The following is an 18,817-nucleotide window of genomic DNA, read 5'->3' on the forward strand; positions in this document are numbered from 1 at the left end:
ATCCTTGATAAAAAGGCTAAATGTATAACCAAAATGTACTGTACTGAATTTAAACTTCTCATACTTGATTAAAAGCTAAAGGCATAACCAAAATGTACTCTACTGAACAAACACATCTCATACTTGATAAGTAGGCTAACAATACATTTTCCTGAGGCTCTATACCCTTATCTTTGGGCCAAAACAAATACTCACTCAAAAATTGCAGTAAACTGTCAGAAATAAGTAAACAAGTTTTATGTTTATTAATATTTTGTTGAACAGTGATAAATTAATCTATCTCTTCTCCCACCTTTCTCTACATCTCTTCTCCCTTCACACTCTCTCTCTCTTTCTCCTCCCACCTCTCACTCTTTCTCCTTCCCTCCCTCCCCTCCATCTCTCAGTGTGTAATGCTGACTACCCGTGTGAGGGCATGAGTCGGCACGCCACCTTCGAGAACTTCGGCATGGCCTTTCTCACCCTCTTCCAGGTCTCCACCGGAGACAACTGGAACGGCATCATGAAGGTACACAAAACCCTCAGTCAATGTATCTGGCAAAATAAGGGTAAAATAAAAGAAATCAATAAAAATGGTAAATGAAGGCCATTTATGACTTTAAACACTTATTCACAGATCTCTAACCGACAGAGACTACTAGCGATTGAAGTACTTATTCTCTGATCTCTAACCGACAGAGACTACTAGCTAATGAAGTACTTATTCTCTGATCTCTGACCAACAGAGACGACTAGCTAATGAAGTACTTATTCTCTGATCTCTAACCGACAGGAGAGGACTAGTTAATGAAGTACTTATTCTCTGATCTCTAACCGACAGGAGAGGACTAGTTAATGAAGTACTTATTCTCTGATCTCTAACCGACAGAGACTACTAGCTAATGAAGTACTTATTCTCTGATCTCTGACCAACAGAGACGACTAGCTAATGAAGTACTTATTCTCTGATCTCTAACCGACAGGAGAGGACTAGCTAATGAAGTACTTATTCTCTGATCTCTAACCGACAGGAGAGGACTAGTTAATGAAGTACTTATTCTCTGATCTCTAACCGTCAGGAGACGACTTGCTAATTAAGTACTTATTCACAGATCTCTAACCGACAGAGACGACTAGCTAATGAAGTACTTATTCTCTGATCTCTAACCGACAGAGACTACTAGCTAATGAAGTACTTATTCACAGATCTCTAACCGACAGAGACGACTAGCTAATGAAGTACTTATTCACAGATATCTAACCGACAGAGACTACTAGCTAATGAAGTACTTATTCTCTGATCTCTAACCGACAGAGACTACTAGCTATTGAAGTACTTATTCTCTGATCTCTAACCGATAGAGACTACTAGCTATTGAAGTACTTATTCTCTGATCTCTAACCGACAGAGACTACTAGCTAATGAAGTACTAATTCTCTGATCTCTAACCAACTGAGACGACTAGCTAATGAAGTACTTATTCTCTGATCTCTAACCGACAGACTACAAGCTAATGAAGTTCTTATTCTCTGATCTCTAACCGACAGAGACTACTAGCTAATGAAGTACTTATTCACAGATCTCTAACTGACAGAGACTACTAGCTAATGAAGTACTTATTCTCTGATCTCTAACCGACAGAGACTAATAGCTAATAAAGTACTTATTCTCTGATCTCTAACCGACAGAGACGACTAGCTAATGAAGTACTTATTCTCTGATCTCTAACCGACAGAGACTACTAGCTAATGAAGTACTTATTCTCTGATCTCTAACCGACAGAGACGACTAGCTAATGAATACTTATTCTCTGATCTCTAACCGACAGAGACGACTAGCTAATGAATACTTATTCTCTGATCTCTAACCGACAGAGACTACTAACTAATGAAGTACTTATTCTCTGATCTCTAACCGACAGAGACTATTAGCTAATGAAGTACTTATTCACAGATCTCTAACCGACAGAGACTGCTAGCTAACGAAGGACTTATTCTCTGATCTCTAACCGACAGAGACGACTAGCTAATGAAGTACTTATTCACAGGAAGTTGATAATAGTTAATAATTTTCAATTGGTTGTATTGCTTCCTCATTTGGGAAAATGAGTCTACCTCTTTTAAATCTTTCTTTCTTTCTCTTTCTTTCTTTCTTTCTCTCTTTCTCTCTTTCTCTCTTTCTTTCTTACTGTCTTTCTCTCTTTGTTTCTCTCTCTTTCTTATCTATGTTTATTTTTCCCCTTTTTCCTGTCTGTCCTCCAGGACACCCTGCGTGAGTGCCCTCCAGGTCCAAGTGACTACCCGTGCCACGCTGGACTCCAGTTCATCTCTCCCATGTACTTTGTCTCCTTCGTCCTCACCGCCCAGTTTGTCCTCATCAACGTGGTGGTGGCCGTGCTCATGAAGGTACTGTATGGGGGACACACAGCGCAGACCAGTCCGTCCTCATAAAACAAACACACACACACCTCTGTGCAATGCTGTGGAACTGAATGTCTAAACGTAGAACAACATTCCAAATATCACTGGAAGATTAATAGGATGCTCAAAGACGCTGAGATAGCAGAAGAGTCAATTAACATGTTGGATAACTAAAGTCATATTATCTGTTTTCCTTGAAGCACCTGGACGACTCAAACAAAGAGGCCCAGGAGGATGCTGAGATGGATGCAGAGATTGAGCTGGAGCTTGCCCAGGGACAACTCCAACTACCCACCTGCTGCATGGGGGGGCTGGGCACTGGGCTGGTCGTGGCTGGGGCCTCTGGAGCGCCTGGATGTAGGGGTGATTTGATTAGATCTTTTCAATGAATATTAATCTGATTTATTTATTTTATCTACCTGCCCTGGGACCACTAGCTAGCCGGCTAAATCTGACACATTTACAGATATGTTGTCACAATATCCATCGTGGATTTGAAAGGAGGACCAAGGCGCAGCGGAAGTGTGGACACTCATGTTTCTTTAATTAACAAAACAAGTAAAGTATCCACTGGAAAAAAACAATAAACAAAACAATGAACAGTACTCACGATACGACAGGGTAGCAGGCTAAACCAAAAAAAGCAGTGCTCACCACAATTCCCCACAACCCCCAGTGACAAACATACTCCTACATATATGACTCCCAATCAGGAACAACGATCCCCAGCTGTTCCTGATCAGGAGTCACAAGACACAGAGAACATTCAAACACACACACACAAGACTGCCACGTCCTGACCCCCAAACTACTACAACAGCTCCATCTGCTGGTCAGGACGTGACATATGTTGATTGATGTGCATTGTCTCTGTCAAATAAATGTAACAAATTTAACCTCTTACATCTAGACGTTCCGCTAGCGGAACACCACACCAATATCCAATGATAGGCGTGGCGCGAAATACAAACTCCTCGAAAATCCGAAAACTTCCATTTTTCAAACATATGACTATTTTACACCATTTTAAAGACAAGACTCTCCTTTATCTAACCACACTGTCCGATTTTAAAAAGGCTTTACAACGAAAGCAAAACATTAGATTATGTCAGCAGAGTACCCAGCCAGAAATAATCAGACACCCATTTTTCAAGCTAGCATATAATGTCACAAAAAACAAAACCACAGCTAAATGCAGGACTAACCTTTGATGATCTTCATCAGATGACACTCCTAGGACATTATGTTATACAATACATGCATGTTTTGTTCAATCAAGTACATATTTATATCAAAAACCAGCTTTTTACATTAGCATGTGACGTTCAGAACTAGCATACCCACCGAACACTTCCGGTGAATTTACTAAATTACTCACGATAAACGTTCACAAAAAACAACAATTATTTTAAGAATTATAGATACAGAACTCCTTTATGCAATCGTGGTGTCCGATTTTAAAATAGCTTTTCAGTGAAAGCACATTTTGCAATATTCTGAGTAGATAGCTCGCCATCACGGGCTAGCTAATTTGACACCCACCAAGTTTGGTACTCACCAAACTCAGATTTACTATAAGAAAAATTGGATTACCTTTGCTGTTCTTCGTCAGAATGCACTCCCAGGACTTCTACTTCAACAACAAATGTTGGTTTGGTTCCAAATAATCCATAGTTATATCCAAATAGCGGCGTTTTGTTCGTGCGTTCAAGACACTATCCGAAGGGTAACGAAGGGTGACGCGCATCGTGACAAAAAAATTCAAAATATACCATTACCATACTTCGAAGCATGTCAAACGCTGTTTAAAATCAATTTTTATGCGATTTTTCTCGTAAAATAGCGATAATATTCCGACCGGGAGTCGTTGTTTTCGTTCAAAGACTGAAAAAGTAAAATGGACTCTTCACGCACATGCGCGCACCCGTCTCATTGTTCTCAGATCGACCACTTACCAAATGCACTACTGTTTTTCAGCCAGAGACTGCAAAGTCATCATTCAACGTTCTGGCGCCTTCGGAGAGCCTATGGGAGCCTTAGAAAATGTCACGTTAAAGCAGAGATCCTTTGTTTTGGATAGAGATGACAAAGAAGGCCAAGAAATGGTCATACAGGGTACTTCCTGTTTGGAATCTTCTCAGGTTTTGGCCTGCCATTTGAGTTCTGTTATACTCACAGACACCATTCAAACAGTTTTAGAAACTTTAGAGTGTTTTCTATCCAAAGCTACTAATATATGCATATTCTAGTTTCTGGGCAGGAGTAATAACCAGATTAAATCGGGTACGTTTTTTTATCCGGCCATGAAAATACTGCCCCTTATCCATAACAAGTTAATGAAAATTGGACAATTTAAAAACACATCTCAACCAATCATGTGGATACAATGCATTTTAAAATCATTAATGAGAACACAAACATTGTTTACTGTTTATTTCCATTGTGGTCCTCTTCTATCCATTGTGGTCCTCTTCTATCCATTGTGTGCCTCTTCTATCCATTGTGGTCCTCTCCTATCCATTGTGGTCCTCTTCTTTCCATTGTGGTCCCCTTCTATCCATTGTGGTCCTCTTCTATCCATTGTGGTCCTCTTCTTTCCATTGTGGTGGTCGTCTTCTATCCATTGTGGTCGTCTTTTATCCATTGTGGTCCTCTTCTTTCCATTGTGGTCCTCTTCTATCCATTGTGGTCCTCTTCTATCCATTGTGGTCTTCTATCCATTGTGGTCCTCTTCTATCCATTGTGGTCCTCTTATATCCATTGTGGTCCTCTTCTATCCATTGTGGTCCTCTTCTATCCATTGTGGTCCTCTTCTATCCATTGTGATCCTCTTCGATCCATTGTGGTCCTCTTCTTTCCATTGTGGTCCTCTTCTATCCATTGTGGTCCTCTTCTATCCATTGTGGTCCTCTTCTATCCATTGTGGTCCTCTTCTTTCCATTGTGGTCCTCTTCTATCCATTGTGGTCCTCTTCTTTCCATTGTGGTCCTCTTCTATCCATTGTGGTCCTCTTCTATCCATTGTGGTCCTCTTCTATCCATTGTGGTCCTCTTCTATCCATTGTGGTCCTCTTCTATCCATTGTGGTCCTCTTCTTTCCATTGTGGTCCTCTTCTATCCATTGTGGTCCTCTTCTATCCATTGTGGTCCTCTTCTATCCATTGTGGTCCTCTTCTTTCCATTGTGGTCCTCTTCTATCCATTGTGGTCCTCTTCTATCCATTGTGGTCCTCTTCTATCCATTGTGGTCTTCTATCCATTGTGGTCTTCAGGTGGAGGTGGAGGGTTGGAAGGAGTGACCAGGCCAGGTCAGGGGGTAGGGCTGATGACAGGGGCCGTAGTGGATCACAGTGGAGTGACCCCTCCCCATAGAGGAGCAGAAAGACATGAGGGACACAGACGGCATCACAGACGGAAGCTGTACTCACCTGCACAGGTTTGTGCACAGGTTAGTGGACTGGGATTCTGTTCTGTTCTATTTAGGTTTTACTCTACTATACTCCACTCGAATCTGCTCTACTTTACTGTAATCTAATCTACTCTACTATAATGTACTTTAATCTACTCTACTTTACTGTAATCTAATCTACTTCTACTATAATGTACTTTAATCTAATCTGCTCTACTTTACTGTAATCTAATCTACTCTACTTTACTGTAATCATATCTACTCTGCTGTGATCTACTCTACTGTAATCTATTCTACTCTTCTTTACTTTACTATACTCTATTTTACTGTAATATGCTATACTCTACTCTACTATACTCTACTGTAATCTAATATACTATACTAAACCTACAGAGGTGTAAATATATAGATATGTTCCATCTGAGTCCACTTACTAGTTGCATACGGTATTCACAAGTACACACTGCCAATAATAGTGTTCTCCAAACACAACCTTTCATACACACACACATCACCACTCCTCTCCTCATCCCCTTTCCTCTGTCTAAAAATAACCATCTGTTTTAAACACAAGACCATCAGCAAGTCCAATCTAGTCTTGCAATCAGTGTTAGCTACGGAATTAGAACACCTAGAGACAAGTACACACACACTTACTTATAGAACTAAAGCCTGCCTGAGCAAAATGTAATTTACTAAGCCGAGAGAGAGAGAGAGAGAGAGAGAGAGAGAGAGAAAGAGAGAGAGAGAGAGAGACTACTTAGGATGTAGAATGACAGTGGGTGGTGATATACTGTCTAGATTATAGTCTCTCAGCCCACTGGTATTTTTAAACTGGAGGAGGAGGAGAAAAAAGGGAGAGAATCTCTCCATCTTCCTGTATCTCTCTCCAGCATCTCTTTATTTCTCAGTACCTTTCCCCGTAGCTCTCTCTTTCCTATCTGTCTCTGAGATATCGCTCTCTCTCTCTGTCTCTCTGAGATATCGCTCTCTTTCTGTATCTCTCTCACTCACTCTCTGTCTCTGTCTCTCTCTCTGTTCTGTTTGTCTCTCTGTTCTGTCACGTAGAGTAGGCCAGAAGGCTAAACTGGAAAACCTAACCTCTATAAAAATAAAAAGATGGCGGAGCCACTAAAGTTCTTCTGTGCTTCTGGGTGTTTATTTACATAGTGAACAAAAACAACAGTACTGCCATCAAACGTAAACCTTATGGGACAGCTAAAAACAATGCTGCCCCATCCACAGCTCAATCCAAAATACCTCTTGATGAACTGAAAGAGAGACTCCTTTTGTAGGGGTAGCCCCTCCCCTCAGAACAATTAACACTAATTAATTACGCAATTACCTATTCAAACCTACATTTTCCATTCAGCTAAACATACTAAAGTGTATGCATTGCAACACGTTTTTTATGAAACAATATCACAATATAACATTTACAAAATGACATCACTACTGACAGTGTCTTTCAATATGTCCATTTACATTAATGAGCCATTAGGCACTACAAAGTCAGCCCAATTCCCTTAGCTCGGGTCCTTATCCAACCCGGAAGCTACAGAGATGGAGAGAGAGAGGAACAGAACAAACAAACAACACACTCATCCATAACATCTAAGTATAATAAATATTGCTTATATTAAATATGAGCACTTGTCTGTTTATTTCTTTATACCATAACCGGTTACTGAAGTAAGTGTGAAATGTATGTACTAAGATAGAGAAGTTAACTTGTGTGTCGACCCACATTGTTAACTGATCTGATAACGGAGCAGGGAGGAGGGATGAATGTGTGCGTGCGTTAAAGTACCAAATGCTGCCCACGGCCAGTGACGGACTTCTACGTCACAGTCTCTCTCTCTGTTCTGTCTCTCGCTCTGTCTCTGTCTCTCGCCTGTTCTGTCTGTTCTGTCTCTCGCTCTGTTCTGTCTGTTCTGTCTGTTCTGTCTCTCGCTCTGTTCTGTCTGTTCTGTCTCTCGCTCTGTTCTGTCTCTCGCTCTGTCTCTGTCTCTCGCCTGTTCTGTCTGTTCTGTCTCTCGCTCTGTTCTATCTCTCTCTGTCTCTGTCTCTTTCTCTGTTCTGTCTGTTCTGTCTCTCGCTCTGTTCTGTCTGTTCTGTCTGTTCTGTCTCTCGCTCTGTTCTGTCTGTTCTGTCTGTTCTGTCTCTCGCTCTGTTCTGTCTGTCTCTGTCTCTGTCTCTCTCTGTGCGTGTGTGTTGTAGTAAGAGAAGACTTCCCAGGCCCCAGAGTACATGTTATTGTTTGAAGCAGTAGTTGAGACAGTTGGACTATTGAGCCAACCAATAGGGGGTTCATAGTAGACTGGGGGGGTAACAGTGGGGTGTGATTGGGCTATGGTGCAGTGGTGGATGGGAGGCCAGCTGGGAGGGCAGCCAATCAAATGAGGTCAGCGCCAACACTTACCCACCCAGGACCTCCGAGCTAGCCAATCGTTGAGCCCCTGCTGAGTTGTATGCCCGCCTGTAACCTTTCTGTGTGTATCTGTGTGTGTGTGTGTGTGTGCGTGTCTCTGTGTGTGTGGGTGTCCATCTCTCTGAGGGTAGTGGAGAGTGTGAGGTGAGGAGGGCAGACTGCCAGTCAATAGCTGGAGCTTGGCAGTGCCCACAGAGAAAGACAGCAGACAGGACCACACACACACTCTCACACGTACACACAAACACCAGCTCTTATCTAATTGAAACTCCAACCTCTACTTGAAAGACTTGCTATTTTAATTAGAAACAGAACCTCTCCATGCAGCACATTGATCCTGTAGAATATCCATTCACTGGAATTCTATTCAATGGAATATCTTGTTGAATGGAATTTGTTGATGCTCATTAGCTCTTAAAACACCCCAAAAATGTAATAAGGTAGCATTTGTCTTGGATCTCCCCTGCCTTGTGCCATGGGGTATATATGGGGAAGGCTGTGTGTGCGTGCTTGTGCGCGTGCGTGGCTCTACCTATGAGAGTTAGAAATAACAGGATGCGTACTAGATAATGTTTAATTAAACAACAGAACAGAATGAATCATCTTCACTATGGGTTATGAAAAGAAGCATGACGAGAGAACGAGAGAGATGAGAGGGAGAGGGAGACACATTTTACACAAGTAAGATGGCTTGGGAGAGAGTGTGAAAGCGAGAGAAAGCGCGAAAGCCCTGTAATACCATAGAAACGGCCAGTCCTAGAATGAGAATCTCTGTAGGGCTGACTACAGGAAGTGGAGTGCCAAGATGTTGAGTTTGACAGACAGGAAATCAAACACACTGACAGGGACAGGCCCCGGGGTTAGACGTCACACACACACACACACACACACACACACACACACACACACACACACACACACACACACACACACACACACACACACACACACATATACACTCACACAGAGAGATCAACGAGGTGTGTTAACACTGTGTGTGTTCATACAGAGCGCTAGACGCTGTCTGGATCTTCTGTCTTCAGGCTTGATGATGTGAATCACCATCACACTGAGAAGCTAGAACACACAGCAGGAATGATCATCACAGCTTCTGTCAAAACCACCAACGCTTTCTTTATGAAGGGGAGAGTTTGGTCTGGTTACACCTAGTCTGGTTAAACCTAGTCTGGTTAAACCTAGTCTGGTTAAACCTAGTCAAAATGTTAATGTCATTTGCTTCAGATGTAAGAATGTTTTATAGAGTGGATCTTCATATTTCTTACTGGCGTTCACCAAAGTCCCAAGTACAGTATGTACCCTTGTGTGAGGAACGGCCCACAGCGACAGGAGCCTACTTCCTGTTTCTGTAGCGTGAGGCAGCTTGATGTACAAGTACGCCCCCTGGATAGGACGCTAGTCTACGTGTCTCAGGGCCTTACTCCCAATCTATTTCCTTAATGCTGAGTGCCAAGCAGTATGCCTTGGCTGTGCATAGGATGCCTCAACCGGGGACCAAACTTCCAACCTTTCAATCTCCGGGCGCACGCTCTAACCACAAGTCCACTGTATTGTAGGTAAATGTATGAGTTGGTCTATAATGAGTTGTATACAGTACCAGTCAAAAGTTTGGACACACCTACTCATTCAAGGGTTTTTCTTTATTTTTACTATTTTCTACATTGTAGAATAATAGTGAAGACATCAAAACTATGAAATAACACATATGGAATCATGTAGTAACCCAAAAAAGTGTATTTTATATTTGAGATTCTTCAAAGCAGCCACCCTTTTCCTTGATGACAGCTTTGCACACTCTTGGCATTCTCTCCACCAGCTTCATGAGGTAGTCACCTGGAATGCATTTCAATTAACAGGTGTGCCTTGTTAAAAGTTCATTTGTAGAATGTATTTCCTTCTTAATGCGTTTGAGCCAATCAGTTGTATTGTCAAATCAAATCAAATTGTATTGGTCACATACACATGGTTAACAGATGTTATTGCGAGTGTAGTGAAATGTTTGTGCTTCTAGATCTGACAGTGCAGCAATATCTAACAGGTAATATCTAACAATTCCACAACAAAACCTAATACACACAATCTAGTAAAGGAATGGGATGAGAATATCTACACTACTGTTCAAAAGTTTGGGGTCACTTAGAAATGTCTGTGTTTTTGAAAGAAAAGCACATTTTTTGTCCATTAAAATAACATCAAATTGATCAGAAATACAGTGTAGACATTTTTAATGTTGTATATGACTATTGTAGCTGGAAACGGCTGATTTTTAATGGAATATCTACATAGGCGTACAGAGACCCATTATCAGCAACCATCACTCCTGTGTTCCAATGGCACGTTGTGTTAGCTATTCCAAGTTTATAATTTTAAAAGACTAATTGATCATTAGAAAACCCTTTTGCAAGGGTTAGCACAGCTGAAAACGATTGTTCTGATTAAAGAAGCAATAAAACTGGCCTTCTTTAGACTAGTTGAGTGTCTGGAGCATCAGAATTTGTGGGTGCGATTACAGGCTCAAAATGGCCAGAAACAATGAACTTTCTTCTGAAACTCGTCAGTCTATTCTTGTTCTGAGAAATGAAGGCTATTCCATGCGAGAAATTGCCAAGAAACTGAAGATCTCGTACAACGCTGTGTACTTCTCCCTTCACAGAACAGTGCAAACTGTCTCTAACCAGAATAGAAAGAGGAGTGGGAGTCCCGGTGCACAACTAAGCAAGAGGACATTAGTACAAGTACATTAGAGGGTCTAGTTTGAGAAACAGACGCCTCACAAGTCCTCAACTGGCAGCTTCATTAAATAGCACCCGCGAAACACCAGTCTCAATGTTAACAGTGAAGAGGCGACTCCGGGATGCTGGACTTCTAGGCAGAGTTGCAAAGAAAAAGACATATCTCAGACTGGCCAATAAAAAATACAAATTAAGATGGGCAAAAGAACACAGACACTGGACAGAGGAACTCTGCCTAGAAGGCCAGCATCCCGGAGTCACCTCTTCACTGTTGACGTTGAGACTGGTGTTTCGCGGGTACTATTTAATGAAGCTGCCAGTATTATAATGATCAATTAGCCTTGTAAAATGATAAACTTGGATTAGCTAACACAACGTGCCATTGGAACACTGGAGTGATGGTTGCTGATAATGGGCCTCTGTACGCCTATGTAGATATTCCATTAAAAATCAGTCGTTTCAAGCTACAATAGTAATTAACAACATTAACGATGTCTACACTGTATTTCTGATCAATTTGATGTTATTTTAATGGACAAAAAAATGGTTTTTCTTTCATAAACAAGGAAAATTCTAAACTATTGAACTGTAGTGTAAGTATAAAATATATGGATGAGCAGTGACAGAGCGGCTAAGATGCAATAGATAGCAAAGAATAGATAGTGAAGGATACAGTATACATTATATACATATGAGATGAGTAATGCGAGATATCTAAACATTCTTAAAGTGGCATTATTAAAGTGACTAGTGATCCATTTATTAAAGTGGCCAATGATATCAAGTCTGTAGGTAGGTAGCCACCTTTCTGTGCTAGTGATGGTTGTTTAACCTCTCTAGGGCAGGTGGCACCAAATCGTCCCACCTACGTAACAGCCAGTGGAATCCTGTGGCGCGTTATTCAAATACCTTAGAAATGCTATTACTTCAATTTCTCAAACATATGACTATTTTACACCATTTTAAAGACAAGACTCTCGTTAATCTAACCACACTGTCCGATTTCAAAAAGGCTTTACAACGAAAGCAAAACATTAGATTATGTCAGCAGAGTACCCAGCCAGAAATAATCAGACACCCATTTTTCAAGCTAGCATATAATGTCACATAAACCCAAAAGACAGCTAAATGCAGCATTAACCTTTGATGATCTTCATCAGATGACAACCCTAGGACATTATGTTATACAATACATGCATGTTTTGTTCAATCAAGTTCATATTTATATCAAAAAACAGATTTTTACATTAGCATGTGACGTTCAGAACTAGCATACCCCCCCGCAAACTTCCGATAAATTTACTAAATTACTCACGATAAACGTTCACAAAAAACATAACAATTATTTTAAGAATTATAGATACAGAACTCCTCTATGCACTCGCTATGTCCGATTTTAAAATAGCTTTTTGGTGAAAGCACATTTTGCAATATTCTCAGTAGATAGCCCGGCATCACAGGGCTAGCTATTTAGACACCGACCAAGTTTAGCCCTCACCAAAATCAGATTTACTATAAGAAAAATTGGATTACCTTTGTTGTTCTTCGTCAGAATGCACTCCCAGGACTTCTACTTCAATAACAAATGTTGGTTTGGTTCAAAATAATCCATAGTTATGTTCAAATATCATCTGTTTTGTTCGTGCGTTCAAGACACTATCCGAATGGTAAAGAAGGGTGACGAGCACGATGCATTTCGTGACAAAAAAAATCGAAATATTCCATTACCGTACTTCGAAGCATGTCAACCGCTGTTTAAAATCAATTTTTATGCCATTTTTCTCGTAAAAAAGCGATAATATTCCGACCGGGAAAGTGTGTTTAGGCTCAAAGACGAAAGAAAATAAAAACATGGGGTCGACTCGTGCACGCGCCTAAGCCAATGGTCCTCTGATAGACCACTTAGCAAAAGCGCTAAAGTTTTTCAGCCAGGGCCTGGGATTACATCATTCAGCTTTTTCCCGCCTTCTGAGAGCCTATGGGAGCCGTAGGAAGTGTCACGTCATGCCAGAGATCCTCAGTCTTCAATAAACAGAGCCAAGAAGCTCAAGGAATGGTCAGAGAGGGCACTTCTTGAACAGAATCTTCTCAGGTTTTTGCCTGCCATATGAGTTCTGTTATACTCACAGACACCATTCAAACAGTTTTAGAAACTTTAGGGTGTTTTCTACCCAAAGCCAATTATATGCATATTCTAGTTTCTGGGCAGTAGTAATAACCAGATTAAATCGGGTACGTTTTTTATCCGGCCCTGTAAATACTGCCCCCTACCCCCAACAGGTTAACAATCTGATGGCCTTGAGATAGAAGCTGTTTTTCAATCTCTCGGTCCCAGCTTTGATGCACCTGTACTGACCTCACCTTCTGGATGATAGCGGGGTGAACAGGCAGTGGCTCAGGTTGTCCTTGATGATCTTTTTGGCCTTCTTGTGACAGGTGCTGTAGCTGTCCTGGAGGGCAGGTAGTTTGCCCCCGGTGATGCGTTGTGCAGACCGCACTACCCTCTGGAGAGCCTTGCGATTGTGGGCAGAGCAGTTGCCATACCAGGCGGTGATACAGCCCGACAGGATGCTCTCAATTGTGCACCTGTAAATGTTAGTGAGGGTTTTCGGTGACAAGCCACATTTTTTCAGGATCCTAAGGTTGAAGAGGCGCTGTTGTGCCTTCTTCACCCCACTGTCTGTGTGCGTGGAATATTTCAGTTTGTCGGTGATATGTACACCGAGGAACTTAAAACTTTCCACCTTCTCCACTGCTGTCCCGTCGATGTGGATAAGGGGGTGCTCTGTTTGCTGTTTCCTGAAGTCCATGATCATCTCTTCAGTTTTCTGCTGACATTGAGTGAGAGGTTATTTTCCTGACACCACACCTCCTCCCTGTAGGCCGTCTTGTCATTGTTGGTAATCAAGCCTACCACTGTAGTGTCGTCTGCAAACTTGATGAGTTGGAGGCGTGCATGGCCACACAATCGTGGGTGAACAGGGAGTACAGGAGAGGGCTGAGAATGTACCCTTGTGGGGCCCCAGTGTTGAGGATCAGCAGAGTGGAGATGTTGTTTCCTACCTTCACCACCTTGGGGTGGCCCTTCAGGAAGCCCAGGACCCAGTTACACAGGGCGGGGTCGAGACCCAGGGTCTCAAGCTGTGACAAGGTAGGGGTGGTACACAGAAGATAGCCCTATTTGGTAAAAGACCAAGTCCATATTATGGCAAGAACAGCTCAAATAAGCAAAGAGAAATGACAGTCCATCATTACATTTTAAGACCTGAAGGTCAGTCAATCCGGAAAATGTCAAGAACTTTGAAAGTTTCTTCAAGTGCAGTAGAAAAAACCATCAAGCGCTATGATGAAACTGGCTCTCATGAAGACCGCCACAGGAAAGGAAGACCCAGAGTTACCTCTGCTGCAGAGGATAAGTTCGTTAGAGTTACCAGCATCAGAAATTGCAGGCCAAATAAATGCTTCACAGAGTTCAGACACATCTGAACATCAACTGTTCAGAGGAGACTGCATGAATCAAGTCTTCATGGTCAAATTGCTTCAAAGAAACCCCTACTAATGGACACCAATAAAAGGAAGAGACTTGCTTGGGCCAAGAAACACGAGACTGGTGGAAATCTGTCCTTTGGTGTGATGAGTCCAAATTATAATTTTTTGGTTCCAACCACCGTGTCTTTGTGAGGCGCAGAGTAAGTGAACGGATGATCTCTGCATGTGTGGTTCCTACCAGGAAGTATGGAGGAGGAGGTGTGATGGTGTGGGGTTGCTTTGTAGGTAACACTGTCATTGATTTATTTAGAATTCAAGGCACACTTAACCAGCATGGCTACCACAGCATTCTGCAGCGATACGCCATCCCATCTGGTTTGCCCTTAGTGGGACATCATTTGTTTTTCAACAGGACAAAAACCCAGCACACCTCCAGGCTGTGTAAGGGCTATTTGACCAAGAATGAGAGTGACAGAGTGCTGCATCAGATGACCTGGCCTCCACAATCACCGGACCTCAACCCAATTGAGATGGTTTGGGACCGCAGAGTGAAGAAAAAGCAGCCAAGAAGTGCTCAGCATATGTGGGAACTCCTTCAAGACTATTGGAAAAGCATTCCAGGTGAAGCTGGTTGAGAGAATGCCAAGAGTGTGCAAAGCTGTCATCAAGGCAAATGGTAGCTACATTGAAGAATCTAAAATCAAAAAATATATTTTGATTTGTTTAACACTTTTTTGGTTACTACATGATTCCAAATGTTTTATTTCATAGTTTTGATGTCTTCACTATTATTCTACAATGTAGAAAATAGTAAAAAATAAAGAAAAACCCTTGAATGAGGTGTGTCCAAACTTTTGACTGGTACTGTATATATCCTCTGTGGGTCTCCTAGAGAGTCAGTGGACAGTGGCTAATGTATATATCCTCTGTGTGTCTCCAGGAGAGTCCGTGGACAGTGTTTAATGTATATATCCTCTGGGTCTCCAGGAGAGTCAGTGGACAGTGTTTAATGTATATATCCTCTGTGGGTCTCCAGGGGAGTCAGTGGACAGTGTTTAATGTATATATCCTCTGTGGGTCTCCAGGAGAGTCAGTGGACAGTGTTTAATGTATATATCCTCTGTGGGTCTCCAGGAGAGTCAGTGGACAGTGTGTAATGTATATATCCTCTGTGTGTCTCCAGGAGAGTCAGTGGACAGTGTTTAATGTATATATCCTCTGTGGGTCTCCAGGAGAGTCAGTGGACAGTGTGTAATGTATATATCCTCTGTGTGTCTCCAGGAGAGTCAGTGGACAGTGTTTAATGTATATATCCTCTGTGGGTCTCCAGGAGAGTCAGTGGACAGTGTTTAATGTATATATCCTCTGTGTGTCTCCAGGAGAGTCAGTGGACAGTGTTTAATGTATATATCCTATGTGTGTCTCCAGGAGAGTCAGTGGACAGTGTTTAATGTATATATCCTCTGTGGGTCTCCAGGAGAGTCAGTGGACAGTGTGTAATGTATATATCCTCTGTGTGTCTCCAGGAGAGTCAGTGGACAGTGTTTAATGTATATATCCTCTGTGGGTCTCCTGGAGAGTCAGTGGACAGTGTTTAATGTATATATCCTCTGTGGGTCTCCAGGAGAGTCAGTGGACAGTGTGTAATGTATATATCCTCTGTGTGTCTCCAGGAGAGTCAGTGGACAGTGTGTAATGTATATATCCTCTGTGTGTCTCCAGGAGAGTCAGTGGACAGTGTTTAATGTATATATCCTCTGTGTGTCTCCAGGAGAGTCAGTGGACAGTGTTTAATGTATATATCCTCTGTGGGTCTCCAGGAGAGTCAGTGGACAGTGTTTAATGTATATATCCTCTGTGTGTCTCCAGGAGAGTCAGTGGACAGTGTTTAATGTATATATCCTCTGTGTGTCTCCAGGAGAGTCAGTGGACAGTGTTTAATGTATATATCCTCTGTGTGTCTCCAGGAGAGTCAGTGTACAGTGTTAATGTATATATCCTCTGTGGGTCTCCAGGAGAGTCAGTGGACAGTGTTTAATGTATATATCCTCTGTGTGTCTCCAGGAGAGTCAGTGGACAGTGTTTAATGTATATATCCTCTGTGGGTCTCCAGGAGAGTCAGTGGACAGTGGTTAATGTATATATCCTCTGTGGGTCTCCAGGAGAGTCAGTGGACAGTGTTTAATGTATATATCCTCTGTGTGTCTCCAGGAGAGTCATTAATGTATATATCCTCTGTGTGTCTCCAGGAGAGTCAGTGGACAGTGTTTAATGTATATATCCTCTGTGGGTCTCCAGGAGAGTCAGTGGACAGTGTTTAATGTATATATCCTCTGTGTGTCTCCAGGAGAGTCAGTGGACAGTGTTTAATGTATATATCCTCTGTGTGTCTCCAGGAGAGTCAGTGTACAGTGTTAATGTATATATCCTCTGTGGGTCTCCAGGAGAGTCAGTGGACAGTGTGTAATGTATATATCCTCTGTGTGTCTCCAGGAGAGTCAGTGGACAGTGTTTAATGTATATATCCTCTGTGTGTCTCCAGGAGAGTCAGTGGACAGTGTTTAATGTATATATCCTCTGTGGGTCTCCAGGAGAGTCAGTGGACAGTGTTTAATGTATATATCCTCTGTGTGTCTCCAGGAGAGTCAGTGGACAGTGTTTAATGTATATATCCTCTGTGTGTCTCCAGGAGAGTCAGTGGACAGTGTTTAATGTATATATCCTCTGTGTGTCTCCAGGAGAGTCAGTGTACAGTGTTAATGTATATATCCTCTGTGGGTCTCCAGGAGAGTCAGTGGACAGTGTTTAATGTATATATCCTCTGTGTGTCTCCAGGAGAGTCAGTGGACAGTGTTTAATGTATATATCCTCTGTGGGTCTCCAGGAGAGTCAGTGGACAGTGGTTAATGTATATATCCTCTGTGGGTCTCCAGGAGAGTCAGTGGACAGTGTTTAATGTATATATCCTCTGTGTGTCTCCAGGAGAGTCATTAATGTATATATCCTCTGTGTGTCTCCAGGAGAGTCAGTGGACAGTGTTTAATGTATATATCCTCTGTGGGTCTCCAGGAGAGTCAGTGGACAGTGTTTAATGTATATATCCTCTGTGTGTCTCCAGGAGAGTCAGTGGACAGTGTTTAATGTATATATCCTCTGTGTGTCTCCACTAGAGTCAGTGGACAGTGTTTAATGTATATATCCTCTGTGGGTCTCCAGGAGAGTCAGTGGACAGTGTTTAATGTATATATCCTCTCTGGGTCTCCAGGGGAGTCAGTGGACAGTGTGTAATGTATATATCCTCTGTGGGTCTCCAGGAGAGTCAGTGGACAGTGGTAAATGTATATATCCTCTGTGGGTCTCCAGGAGAGTCAGTGGACAGTGTTTAATGTATATATCCTCTGTGTGTCTCCAGGAGAGTCAGTGGACAGTGTGTAATGTATATATCCTCTGTGTGTCTCCTGGAGAGTCAGTGGACAGTGTTTAATGTATATATCCTCTGTGTGTCTCCACTAGAGTCAGTGGACAGTGTTTAATGTATATATCCTCTGTGGGTCTCCAGGAGAGTCAGTGGACAGTGTTTAATGTATATATCCTCTGTTTGTCTCCAGGAGAGTCAGTGGACAGTGTGTAATGTATATATCCTCTGTGTGTCTCCAGGAGAGTCAGTGGACACTGGTTAATGTATATATCCTCTGTGTGTCTCCTGGAGAGTCAGTGGACAGTGTTTAATGTATATATCCTCTGTGGGTCTCCAGGAGAGTCAGTGGACAGTGTTTAATGTATATATCCTCTGTGTGTCTCCAGGAGAGTCAGTGGACAGTGTTTAATGTATATACCCTCTGTGGGTCTCCAGGAGAGTCAGTGGACAGTGTTTAATGTATATATCCTCTGTGTGTCTCCTGGAGAGTCAGTGGACAGTGTTTAATGTATATATCCTCTGTGTGTCTCCAGGAGAGTCAGTGGACAGTGGTTAATGTTTATATCCTCTGTGTGTCTCCTGGAGAGTCAGTGAACAGTGTTTAATGTGTATATCCTCTGTGTGTCTCCAGGAGAGTCAGTGGACAGTGGTTAATGTATATATCCTCTGTGTGTCTCCTGGAGAGTCAGTGGACAGTGTTTAATGTATATATCCTCTGTGTGTCTCCAGGAGAGTCAGTGGACAGTGGTTAATGTATATATCCTCTGTGTGTCTCCTGGAGAGTCAGTGGACAGTGTTTAATGTGTATATCCTCTGTGTGTCTCCAGGAGAGTCAGTGGACAGTGTTTAATGTATATATCCTCTGTGCGTCTCCAGGAGAGTCAGTGGACAGTGGTTAATGTATATATCCTCTGTGCGTCTC

The 18,817-nt window shown here is 42.2% G+C and overlaps 1 protein-coding gene across 1 annotated transcript in view; it reads left to right on the forward strand.

Annotated features, from left to right (window-relative positions):
• Positions 1–18,817, forward strand: part of LOC115191196 (voltage-dependent T-type calcium channel subunit alpha-1I-like) — a 41,214-nt gene that overhangs the window by 12,362 nt on the left and 10,035 nt on the right. Inside the window, exons 7-10 of the mRNA XM_029749137.1 lie at positions 387–508; positions 2,242–2,385; positions 2,601–2,757; positions 5,671–5,834. Of these exons, the coding sequence (XP_029604997.1) occupies positions 387–508; positions 2,242–2,385; positions 2,601–2,757; positions 5,671–5,834 (587 nt within the window). The remainder of the gene's footprint in view (positions 1–386; positions 509–2,241; positions 2,386–2,600; positions 2,758–5,670; positions 5,835–18,817) is intronic.

Source organism: Salmo trutta, unplaced genomic scaffold (genome assembly GCF_901001165.1).
Source record: "Salmo trutta unplaced genomic scaffold, fSalTru1.1, whole genome shotgun sequence".
Lineage (NCBI taxonomy): Eukaryota > Metazoa > Chordata > Actinopteri > Salmoniformes > Salmonidae > Salmo > Salmo trutta.